This window comes from Acanthisitta chloris, unplaced genomic scaffold (assembly GCF_000695815.1).
Source record: "Acanthisitta chloris isolate BGI_N310 unplaced genomic scaffold, ASM69581v1 scaffold2916, whole genome shotgun sequence".
NCBI lineage: Eukaryota > Metazoa > Chordata > Aves > Passeriformes > Acanthisittidae > Acanthisitta > Acanthisitta chloris.
In genome coordinates, this window is record NW_008678573.1 from 8,865 (window position 1) to 21,601 (window position 12,737).

At 41.2% G+C, this 12,737-nt stretch overlaps 1 protein-coding gene across 1 annotated transcript in view; it reads left to right on the forward strand.

The window, feature by feature from the left end:
- Positions 1–477: 477 nt before the first annotated feature.
- Positions 478–12,737, forward strand: part of LOC103804326 (cAMP-dependent protein kinase type I-beta regulatory subunit) — a gene marked incomplete at its 5' end in the record, with an annotated part of 42,504 nt that continues 30,244 nt past the window's right edge. The window contains 3 exons of the mRNA XM_009076935.1: positions 478–539; positions 1,275–1,321; positions 9,720–9,878. Of these exons, the coding sequence (XP_009075183.1) occupies positions 478–539; positions 1,275–1,321; positions 9,720–9,878 (268 nt within the window). The remainder of the gene's footprint in view (positions 540–1,274; positions 1,322–9,719; positions 9,879–12,737) is intronic.

The window sequence follows — 12,737 nt, forward strand, 5'->3', positions numbered from 1 at the left end:
AATCTCCTGCCAGCTCTTATGCTGCATTAATTTAAAGCCATCTACCTTTCCAAATGTACTCTGGACTGTGGAACAGGTTTTGCTTGTAAATGCAAGGCCAGATGTTCAGGAGAGGAGAGATCTCGTTTGGGCATCTGGCAATCACTGCTGGGACACATACCCATCACAGCTGAAAATCCAATGCTGGCTGGTTTGTGCAGTGCTGGAAGAAGTGCCTTTCTGCACATAATTCAGGAGTTCTTTCAAAACTGCATGCACTGAATCATGGTCTCTCTTAGTTTTAAACCACAGCTTGTGCCTAACCAGTTATTTTCATTTCTTGCCGAGCAGGACTTTACTTTTCAGTTCCAGCTAACATCTTCCTTTTTCTGCAAAACTTGTTAACAAAGACTAACTAAACAATGAAGGTAGGTTACTGGCTAGATAAGAAATAGGTCTGATGTTTTACTAAATGTTTCTTTCTTTCTTTTTTTCCAGTGATATATTCGATGCCATGTTCCCTGTTACACACATCGCAGGAGAAACAGTCATACAACAGGGTAATTCCTCCTGTCATTTTACCCCTTGTGTGTTTGCTGAGGTTGTAAGATTCACATCTCTCCATTGGAGATTTCACCTTCTTTGCTTAATAACCATCTTCCAAAAGCATCTCAGCGTGCAGCTCTGTGATAAGGTCATGGATCCAGATCTTTTGCTGCACATGCAGAGTTTTCCTACAAAACCACACTGGGAGATCTCCAACATTTCAAAGTGCTTCAGTTCAATGTAGATAAATAACACTTCAAATTAAAATTTTCATTCCTTAACTGAAGATAGTAGGAAACAAAGCCCAGCTCAGGGTGGCACAGGTTAGCTGAGAGTAATTAGAGATGGAAAATATTTTTCTGGTTGTTGGGAATATTCAACACCTCATTGTGCTGCATTGGAGTTATCACACTTGGCAATTTACCTGCATGCCTACAGCACCTTGTGGAGGACTTCATTACCCTCAGGCTATATTAAAGCCTCTGGTGTGTTTACACTAAATGAAGTGTTGAATCAATCAAACGAGATAAATTAATGCAACTGAAAGATGTTAATAGCAAGAAATCATAACGATACTTTGATTTATGAAGGCAACGAGGCAAGGATGTTTCAGAAAATTAATCTCTCAGTAAGTTAATCTGGTGTACAAACCTGTGCAAATATGTACAGGATTAAATCCAGGGGCAGGAAGTTATTGAATAGCTTGGCAGACCTTCAGGAAACAATCACCTTTTGTGTTTTGCTTCCAGGTGATGAAGGAGACAACTTCTATGTGATTGACCAGGGTGAGGTGGATGTAAGTACACTCTTACAGTGTAATATTTATTTTGAAGCCATGTAGTAAAACTGTGTGCTTTCGCACATAGCTTCATCCACCCATGTGCTGTGGTTGCCTTTCCTTTCTTCTTCAACTACATTTCACAGGATTGGTTTCATTCCTTAGCTTTTGTTGCGCTAAGTCATTTGTTCATAATTTTATAATTGGCATGGTTTACATCCTTAGCTTATTTGTCCATTCCAAGCAGGAAAATATGGTATCAAACCCAAGCAAATGACATTATCTTCAGAGCCCTAACCACACCTGGAGGTGTGCAGTCTTTGGCAGAGTAGGCCACCATGCTGGAATGCACCTGAGGCTTCAGCTCAACCATAAGGAAAATATTTCCTTTAATCAGTTAGCTTAGCTCATGTGTTGTTTGGTTTGGGTTGTTTTTTTTATTTCACAAATTGAGATACAGCCTCAGGCAAGGAGTTTCATCTCAGAAACCTTAATTTGCTTGCAAAATTAGGTCCAAATACAGGAACAATGCAGCATATTAATAAAGCAAGGATTATTCTAAGTGTAAAGTGATCTGTTAGACCACAAAGTGTTTACAGCACCATGCAGTGGTTTCATCAGCAAGTCTTTGAAAAGCAGCTTCTTTCTGAACCTGCTTTCCAAATCATAAACTAGTCACCTCTTATCATTTTTATCCTGTGTGAAACTCACCCTTTTGCAGTTTTGCTACAAAATCCTACACACATCTTAGGTCTCCAGAGTTGTTGGGTAGGACTAGCTTTGCTCATTAGCAGCTTTGCTCTCCAGGTGCCCACATGAGTTTTGTTTGGCATATTTAAAGAAGAAAGTGATTTATTTTAAATCCAGGCAGGAGGCATGGAGTTATTTTAGTGAAAGTTCTTTTTTTTTAGCAGCCTGTTTGTGTCAGGAGACCATCTAATTGGTATTGTTGGGAATTGAGAAACCTCACATGCTGCCTCTAGAAGTTGCTCCTCAGGAAATCCGTCTGACTCACTGTTCCTATCAGACATACCTCTCACTAGCAAACATTGCCACATCCACAGGGCCAGAAAAGAAAAGAGCAATATTTATAGAACAGTGTTAAAATTTAGTTTTGAAATAATTGGGTAGGGACTGATAGGAGCTTAATGAGTTCGCTGGCTTCGAGTCAGAGCCACAAACACACGCAAATGCACATGTTGAAGTTATAGATTAATCCTCTTTAAAAATAATTTGTCCTTGCTTGAAACCTTTTAGGAAAGCCTTCCTCAGCATTTGGCTCAGGGGTAGTGAGGGGTGGAATGACATCAGAAAACAGTCTGCGAAACCTTGCAATTAATTGCAAGAAATATAATATTCCATATGCACATATTGGTCTTACAGAACAGTAACAAAATGGGGGTTCACTGAGCAGACTGCAACTTCAATTTCAGGAGTATTCTCAACCCCAGCTCCCCTAAAATCAGTCTATTGCTGCTAGCATGGATCAAAGTCAAAAGGTTTGTTAGGAAATGCAGTGATAGGACAAGGAGTAATGGGGAAAATTGAAAAAGGGGAAATTTAGATATTAGGAAGAAGTTTTTCCTGTGAGGGTGGTGAGACACTGTCCCAGGTTGCCCAGGGAGGCTGTGGCTGCCCCAACCCTGGCAGTGTTCACAGCCAGGTTGGATGAGCCTTGAGCAACCTGCTCTGGCAGGGATTGGGGTGGGATGATCTATAAGGTCCATTCCAGCCCCTAAAATTCTATGATTCTATGAAAATGGACAGCGTGACCTGTGGGACAAATGCATCCTAACAAGACTTAAGAGATGCTGTTTGACTGAGCTTTTTCCAGGGACAGCCAAAGCTTCTGACCCACTAAGTCTTGCCAAACTCTTCTGTGATCAGCTCTCATGTTGTCCCACTTCAGCCTTTCCCTTCCTGAGTCCTGCTGCACCTTACTCCTGCTCTCCCCAGCTCCTCAGCTTGGTGCTCTCTCCTTCCGAAGCTTTTCCTAAAACTTCAGCCAAATCCCACACTGAATTCCAAAGCAAGATACTGTGGAAGGCACACGGTGTTTCCTCATCCAGGAGCAAGATGCAACTACACCCTGGGAGTTAGAGAAGTTCCCTACATGAACTGTCCTGCTGGGAAGCTGCAGGGACGTGATCCCATTTTCACCCCCGGAGTAAAGTCTGTACCAGGGCCACTAGTGCAGAGTAACTTGCTCCTGCTGTGAGGCAGCAGCTCCCAGACCCCTTGGGCATACACTCACACCTTATTTAGTGCTCCCCAGTAGGGTTCTCCCACTTTCTGGGCAACACTCTTCAAATCCCTGTTGTCTGAAGAAACTCCAGAGTGCTAGTAAGAGAGCTGCAGTTCATTTAAGCCTTGCCAGATACTTTTTTGGCATGCTTCCACACTTCTCCAAGAAAAAAAAAAAGCAACTTGGAGAGTAGACAATTGACCCCGAGACTTAGAGCCTTGAGGCATTTTCTGCCTGGTTCAGCTGGTGTTGGCATGTGCATGGAGGCTTTAACCCCTGGCCAGGCTCTCTGCTGTCAGCAGTTCCCAGATCTTCTTGGAAGTGGCAGGTATCCCAGGTATACAAGGAGCAGTTTCCTCTGAGGACATCATGACTTACAAGCACACAGGTTTTCCATACACATGCAAAGATACATGTGAAGGAGGTCACAAGTGCCATCATAACATTCCCACCCCTGGAAAAAAGTCACGGCATGACCAAAGAAACCCCAATAAAATCTACCAACCAAGCAACTAAAACCAAACAGAAACCACCAAGAAAGCCAGAATAACAAAGTGTGTGGTGTTTTGAGTTAAAAAAAACAAAAACCCTGCAACATTTAAAAGTAATTTGCTGTTAGAGTTTTGGCACAGACATCCCAAAGAGTAAGTAAGATTGTGCTAATATTTTCCCTTACAAAATAATCTGAGTCAAATTAGAAGTGCAATAAAATAGTTTTTAATATAATACCAGTGAATTCTCCACTCTTAGATTTTTCTTAGGGTATAAACAAGCTCTGTTAGCACGGAATAAAGTATCTGTACATTTTCTTCTTGGTATGACTGTGGACAACCAAAGGAGACTCCATATCCTTCTGTTGGCAGGAACACTCAACATGGGCTGTGGGCCAAGTGAAGGGCACAAGTTTTCATATGTAAAAGAAAGGATTTTAGAATCAGGAAATCCCCAGCTCTTGGAGAAGGGTTTTCCTCTCCTACTGTATCCTACAAACCAGGAATAGTTGACAAAGCATTGGATGGAAAAGGACATTATCACATTATCAGTCTCAGTCTTCCCCCTTAGCACATCAGGGTTGAGGAGAACTGTTAACTCGTGGCCTATCCCTGGAGATGGGTAAAGTGTACACTAGATAGCTGATGGCACAGACTTTGAAGTCTTAGAGGTCAATTATCTGCAATAAACTTTTCTGCTCAGACAAATGGGAATGTGTGGCAAAAAGTAGCTGGCAGAGCTTAAATTATAGTTTCCAGTAAAGATGTTGAAAGGACCTGCTAAAATATGACTTGCAAAAAATCTCTAATCCATATTTCTAAATATAAAAATGACTTCCTGGTTATTATTTTCATCTTATAACCTCGCATTTTTTTACTTTAAAAAGCTCCACTGACTCCCCTTTTCAAACAGATGTATTTTATTTTAGACTCAGCAACTTCCTATTCTATTTGATGTCACAGCAACTTTCTCTACAGGCATTCTCAGGTTTTCTTCTTGTAAAACAACAGCAGCCAAAATGCAGCACGGTGAAAATCAAAATCAAAACTTTTCAGGGTTTTTTTTTTCTTCAATGGGTTCTGTATTTACTGTATAAATCTATATGTGGAGCTGTACATGGACAGTGTGGACAGTGGATTAAATAATCTTTGGATTGTAGGTCAAATGTTCTTGAAGTCTTTATTTGTATATACAAAGTGCCTGATTTGTGTATACAAAGATGAAAATTACGTGGAGGTTTATGTGAGAAAACTGCTGGATTTTCAAACTAGTTAGATTTTATGGTTAGATACCATTGATTGCGTCTGGTTTGAATTCTTCCATCACTGATGATTTCTCTGACTCCAGAAGGAAGCCTTTTGAAATTTGGAACAGAACATTTTAAGGTTTGGAGCTTTTCAGCTTGAATTTTTCAGGACTCTCAAAGCACCCTCCAAGTTTGTATATTCAAATTCATACTACAAACAAAGCATTGGCTTTGTCTGACAAAACTACCCACATATAAATACCCCTCATGTCTCAGGCTTGTTTATTTTTCCAAGAATAAGTAAACCTCATCTTCATTTTTGGGTAACAAATATTATGGCTTGACAAGACACAAAGCAAAAATTATTACAAACAGATCCAAGGGAGAAGATTTAAGATATGAAAGTTGCAATGCCTGGAACAAATTAGATTGTCCACATAGATCACGAAGTGGCAGGAAAAAAACTATAATGCTAGAAGTGAACTTGAAATCAGCAATACAGAAGGTAAGGTAAATTCACTCCAGTGAATAGACTGACTTCGTAGACTTCATATCCTTCATATCCCTACCAAGTTCATATCCTGTCTTCAAGGTAAAACAGCTGCATTACTGCTCATATGCAGAAAGGTTCATTTCTGCATATCTAGAGAACATGAAGATGAGTGAGGCCAAGATGCTTTCCTGCTGCATTCAATGTTGTGTGACTGCATCTCCTGCACTTGGTTCCCAAGTGTATCTCAGTCTGTGAAGAAAGGAACTGCTGATGTTCACAGGAGATTCTTCCCATTTGCCTCCCCAAAGAATAATGAACTAAACTAAGTTGTGTGATTCTCAAGCCCACAAAAATTGCAGTGCTCATACTAGATGAGGAAAACCAGTACAAACCTAAAGTACTGTGGAAAGCAGGTGGTCCTGATGGCTTGGTTGTATTTGGGCATCTGCTGTTGCTCTTCAGCTGCATGAAAGAAGGTTCCAGCTATTACTGAGTGTGATCAGCAGGTCAAGTGACACTTAGGAATAATTCACTAATGTACTTGCCACTTTGGTGAGAGTTCACAGATGCCAAAAACTGCCTGAGCCAAAACCTCAGCCCAGCATTTTTTAGGATACAGAGGGAGATCATATGAGCTGCTGCCATATAACATTGGCTTTCATAAGCTGTTCCGAGCCGAAAATAGCTTTGCTTCCCACACCTTACAAACAGAGCGACTTTCCTTTTACTTCTTTTTATAAAATCTATTTCAAAGGGATTTATAATGGAGCTGAACTCTCTGTTAAAGGGCAGGATGGCCTTGTAATGTGCCATCAATGCTCTTTAACTTCATCATCAACACAGAAGTTGATTGTTGGCTTAGGCCTTTGCTGAGAATGAAGTGCAATGGTTTTCCTTCCAGAAAACAACGTATTCCCAAGCTGTTTTCTCTTGCAGAGATTGATATTTGAAATGACAGTTTTATTGGGGGAGTGAATGCTGGGCCCAAAGACTGTCAGATCAGGGCTTTGGTTTCACCTCAGAGTTCTTTCAACCTGACACCCTTAGGGTGCAGGAATGACCATTTGCATAAACTGTTTAAGGCAAGATGTCAAACATGTTTTGAGGAGCCTTGTCAAGTAAGACAGCGAAATTAAAGGAGTCTTAGAGCAGTTCAGTAGTAGCTTCTCTTTATAACAACTACGCAGCAGTAAATGTCCATCCTTCACTTGCTCTAACTTGAATTTTCCCAGTGTAATTCCCCTCTCTGGGCTGCAGTCACCTCCTGCACACTGCCTGAAGAAGAAATGTCACCATATTGCTTAAAAAACAGGTGTTGGAATCAGTTTATTTCCTGCTTCTAATTCAGACCCTTCTGCAATAACCAAACCTGTGTTTTTCAACAAAACAAGCATATAGAGACACATGTATTTTTGGTGTTCTGAAAGAGTGAAGGGTACCATGTCAGTTGGCATTCAGGATGTGGTCCAAGACTCATTGGAATTAGATTTTCCCCATCATCCCTCAAACTTTTTACTGGGATATGGATCAGTGTAGTGTAGGAAGCCCTGGGTCCATCCAGTGAAATCCTCACAGGAGGATATCCCTACAGCCAAATATGCCTCTGGACACTTTTGCAATGAATTAATAGAGTTTGGAAATGTTCATACATTCTCAATGTGTTACAAACCTTTCAGAATCCTCATTCAACCATTTCTCCTGCTTGTCTCACAAAATAAAAATCGAGGAGCCACAGAATTACCTTCTTGTTTTACCAGTAGAGTGCTAGGGTTTGCCTGGCTATTTTTTTTTTTTTTTGATTTTCATTTATTTCATCATGAGAAGAATCAAAAGTAGTTTCAACGTTCTGTGAGATTTTATTTCTGCAATGACTGCAAAAGTTTGAAAGGAAACACTTGTTATTCTCCTGTCTGCCTTCCATTCTGTCATGGTGAAGAAATGAAACTATTGCTTTTGTGGCTTGAGCTCTTTCTTGGTAGTCTCCTACCATGTGCCTGTTTGGGATTATTTTTCCACTTTATTTTTTAGCCCCTTGATCCTCAGATGTTCCAGGAGCACCAGGAGCCACCACATTGCCTGGAGTTCAGCAGTGATGCTAATGCTGCTCCTTTTCAGCTGATACCCAAAAGGACTCTTGATCAGCTGAACTGCTCCATGGCCTCATCCATCTCCTACTGAACCAGCATTTCACTGACCTCAGTAGGAGCTGGAGCAAATCTTAATTGAATATTGTGAAGATAAATGGGGATTGATTCCAGCTGTAGTTTGTAATATGCCTTTTCATCATAAAACCAAGAGAGAAGTAAAATTAATCCTGACAGGCTGTTGAATTTTGACCCCAGTTCATTTATTTTGGTCACCATCTATTCTCATGCCCAGCTTGAACACAGCTCTGATTCATATATTTTTCAAAAACTGCTAGTTTATTACTCAGTAATTGGTGTTGGGTTATGATCTTTGCCTTTGCCATAGTTTTCTGCTTGAGATGAGAATACCTGCCCATTTTCTTCATATTATTTTTCTTCACAGAACTTCATAGTTTCATAGGGGTTGGAATGGACCTCAGAGATCATCTAGTCCCAACCCCCTGCCCTGGGCAGGGACAGCTCTCACCAGAGCAGGTTGCTCAAGGCTTTAGCCAACCTGGCTGTGAACACTGCCAGGGCTGGGTCAGCCACAGCCTCCCTGGGCAACCTGGGCCAGGCCAGGGTCTCCCTCACAGGAAAAACTTCCAAACAAATGAAATTAATTCTGGTTGATTTCTGCTGTTACTGGTCTGTAACAGATTGGGCTTTGTTCTTTCCTGGGTAAATGCCTCTCCTTCCCTCCAAACTCATAGACATGTTGGCAGAATCAAAAGGGGTTATTGTGTGGTTTTTAGCAGCAAGGCTACAAGCAGGATGCAGAATGCACAGTCCACACCATCCTTTGCAAAACAAATGAAATTAATTCTGGTTGATTTCTGCTGTTACTGGTCTGTAACAGATTGGGCTTTGTTCTTTCCTGGGTAAATGCCTCTCCTTCCCTCCAAACTCATAGACATGTTGGCAGAATCAAAAGGGGTTATTGTGTGGTTTTTAGCAGCAAGGCTACAAGCAGGATGCAGAATGCACAGTCCACACCATCCTTTGCATCCTTATGTCTTATGACCTGTGTTGGCCATGAATAGTGAGGAAGACTCAGCCCAGATATGTCACCTTCCTCCATTGAAGGTTTCACACAGCCCTCAACTGCAGGAATTCTCAAATTAAACATCATCCTGCAAAAATACAGCGATTGGGGTATCAGTCCTTATGGTGTGAGAGGATATGTTACCTAAACAGGCTGTGGGTAAACACTGCTTCCTGAGTTAGAGACAAAGGGTAATTCTGCACAGAGCCTCTCAAGTCCAAAACACTTGGTCATCTTCACTAAGGGAGAAGGAAATCTGTAGAGTTATATTTACATGGTTGTTGAAGGCACTAGGCTTAGGAAAGAAAAAACATGTTCCTTTTCAAAAGAGACTTCCTTGTTTTGACTGTTTTACGTTTCATGGCCATGGTGCTTTTCAGCAACCCTCATTACACATATCAACAAATCTCCTTCCTTTCAAGTCTGACAGTGTTAATAAAAAGCCAAAGTTGTGACAGTTCTGCTTGTTGACTGCCTGAGCTTTGAACACAAGAGGGAAAACATGATGCCAGTTAACCATGGGAGCTGAAAACTCAGAGAGTAAATACAGTCATTGTACTGAAACAAGACTTGAAATTCTGTCCACAGAGCAGGTTGTTGCCCTTTTTGGGGACCAACTGCAGAAGCTGTTATGCTCTTGTTTTCCCTCTGTGTCCCTAGCATTGATAATCAGAAAGGAAATTACTAACAACCTTTTAGGTAATTGGCAAGAAATTCATCCAAGTCCCTAAACTGCTTTTGCTTCTTGTTTTGTCTTGTGCTGTGGTAGGTTTATGTCAATGGGGAGTGGGTCACCAGCATCGGAGAAGGAGGCAGCTTTGGGGAGCTGGCACTGATCTATGGGACACCTAGGGCTGCCACTGTCAAGGCCAAGACAGATCTGAAGCTCTGGGGCATCGACAGAGACAGCTACAGACGCATTTTAATGGTAAGTTGATGGAGTTGATGTTTTTACTTTCTTTTGTAGCACCAGCACTTCTGTGTTCAGAGTACTCTGCTGATAAAAGGCTGCACAGTCTGTTTCTGCATAAAAGACAGTGGACATAACAATAACATTGAGTAACTAAATTGAGCTGAAAGAAAAGAGGACAAGATTCAGCAGAAAGAAGCTGAGTCAGAGATTCAATTGAGTAACATTATGCATAACTGTTAGACATGAATGAAAACCTCAGGAGGCCTCGGGTACCCACCGAAGCTATGCAAATCCTCTCCTGATAGTGAGCTTGAAATGTCTTTCAGCAGCACCCTTTGCCTGTGAAGTCTTTGTCTGAACTTGTATTGTATTCTTCAAGGCAGGTGATAGAAGGTAAATGCAGCTCTGATGGAATAATCAAGATGTCTGGGTTGGACTGTGCTCTCCATCTCGGTTAGAAACAGCCACATCTATCATGGCATGGTAGCTGCAGAGTCCCTGCTAATGATTCATTGCTCTGCTCCTTTCCCACTCCCTCATCCCTGCAGCAAAGCTGCCTTTGTGGCACCTGGGGTGTGTGCTAGCTTATGGATTTGCTGTTGGTTCTGAAGTGGTGAGTTTATAATGGAAACTTTGACAGATAATTAACTTCAGCAAAGTCATAACTTTTTTACGAGTTTGTTTCCAGTGTCCATGTGCATATCTTCCTTCTCCGTGAAATATTCCTTTCTTTTTTGATAATTAACAGACATCACTGTGTAAAGCTTCTTTCTCCATTGGCTTCTCTCTAAAAGCTGCATTGTTTCCTTCTGATCTGAAGGAAATGGCACTGTGCTCTCAGAGTCATAAAGGAGTGTGCATTTTGAGACGTGCGTGTTTCCAGCTGATGTCATGGAAAACAGAAAAACTAGCAGAGGAATTGAATAGATTTTACACTTAAATGATTAGTTGTTAGGCAGCAGAGTGTGAGAGTGATCTTTGTTTATCCTGTGTGATGACTGTTGGATGTCTGCATGAAGCATTGCTGGTGTGCAGTCCCTATTTCATGGGCTGAGTTGTGTGTCACATAAACAAACATCAAACTGACATCTAGGAAAGTACATCTGATGGAAGTTTACTCTGTTCCAAAATACTCAGCCTTATGGCTCCAAGAGAAAATAGAGGAATAATGATGAGAAGTGTGCTGTCTTCTCTCTTGTGGGCAAGCAGGATGAATAGTTTTGAAAGCTTCCCAGTGCAGGGAAACAGGCAGAGGTATTTCTAAAAGGTGAAACATAGAGAAGAAATCTCCTTTCTCTGAAGATATTTAAGAGGCACACCCAATTTACTTGTCCCATGTCCTACATGGCTGCAATGGGGGGATGTCTGGGATAACTGATGAACCTGCATGGGCCAAGGAAGAATCCAAGGTATAAAGGAGAAGGAATGTAGGAGGGAAAGGAATGAAAGTCACATATCCCTTGGCTTTTTAAGCAGAGCTTTTTGCAGCTACCTGTAACCTTGCTAGTAAGGAATTGAAGGGACAGATTCACAGGCTTTGTAGCCTGGAGGTGATTTCAGTGTTAGTGGTGATAAAACTAGTGGTACTTAACATGGTCCAGCCCTGTGAGCTGTCAGGTCCATTCCCATCTGCTAGCAGCCTTCAGAAGATGAATATTTGATGCAGAGACAGGATTTTGCTAAAAAGGCTTTACAGTCCCAAGTGGAAAAGACTGTGTTTTTAATGCTAGCTTTGGTCATACATACAACTTGAGTATTATGGATACACTTCTGTTTGATTCTAGTGGAGTCCTAAGTGCTTTTCAAATTAACTTACATCTTCTCTGGACCAGTGACTGCTGTATATTACTCAGCAAGCTCAGTTTCTGCAGTTGATGAGACCTTTAAATTAACATGGACTTGTTTCTCTTTCTCTCTCTTTTCTTGTTGTTTTTTTTCCCACAGTTGAGGCTGTTAAAAATCACATTAGATCCCCAGACAGCATTATTGTAGCATTCCCAATACTCAGATAGGAAATATTTCAAGTGGAATGGTGAATTAATTGCTGCAGGTCTAGAAAATGTCCAGTTTCAAATGCTGTCTATGGTGGAGGCAGTTTACCCATCCAAACTACATGAATCTTGTTATCTTTCCATTTATTTGTAGGTGCAGAGTGGGTAATTTCTTTGCTGTAGGTGAGATGAGACACCTCTCTTTGTGCAGTCATGTGAGGGCAGGTTACAGTGGCTCTCTGCACATTTCCTCCAGCCTAGGAATTAATTGCATCATGTTCCAGTGGCTGCATTTCATATTTGAAGCTAACTTCACCATTCCAAGCCTGGTTTTGCTGTACTCACTTTCAAGTGTAGTGGTAGCTGCTTTTCAAGTCCCAGAACATGGTTTCTGCCATTTAGTCCCTAACCCAATTTTTTTTTTTCTGGTTGCAAATCCTTATGTCTAAGGGATCAATGACCTTTTTGTCCCAAAGATTTGGGGGTTGTGTATAGTCAGATAAAGCTCCTCCATAACCTGAGGTAGTTATTTTCTCTCATCTGCATTCCTTCCCAGCCATGACCAACCTCGTGTTTCCTCAGCCTAGTGTTGAAATTTTATTTGAGTTGTACATATTTATTAGCAAATCATGCCCTCAGATCCACACTTGCCAGAAAGATTTTATCCTGTCATGAGACACTTGACTCTACCTCATTTCTCCTTGCAGCTTCTTTGCTTTGCATTTAGTAATTTCTAGTTTTTATTTCTCCTTAGTGCCATTTTCCCCAGTTATGTGTCTCATTGATCCAGACTGGTTTATGGTATGAATAAAATGCATCTCAGGAGGTTTGCAGATTGGGTTTTCCTTTTTATGGCTGAGCAAAGCCTGATGCAGAAAGTTCC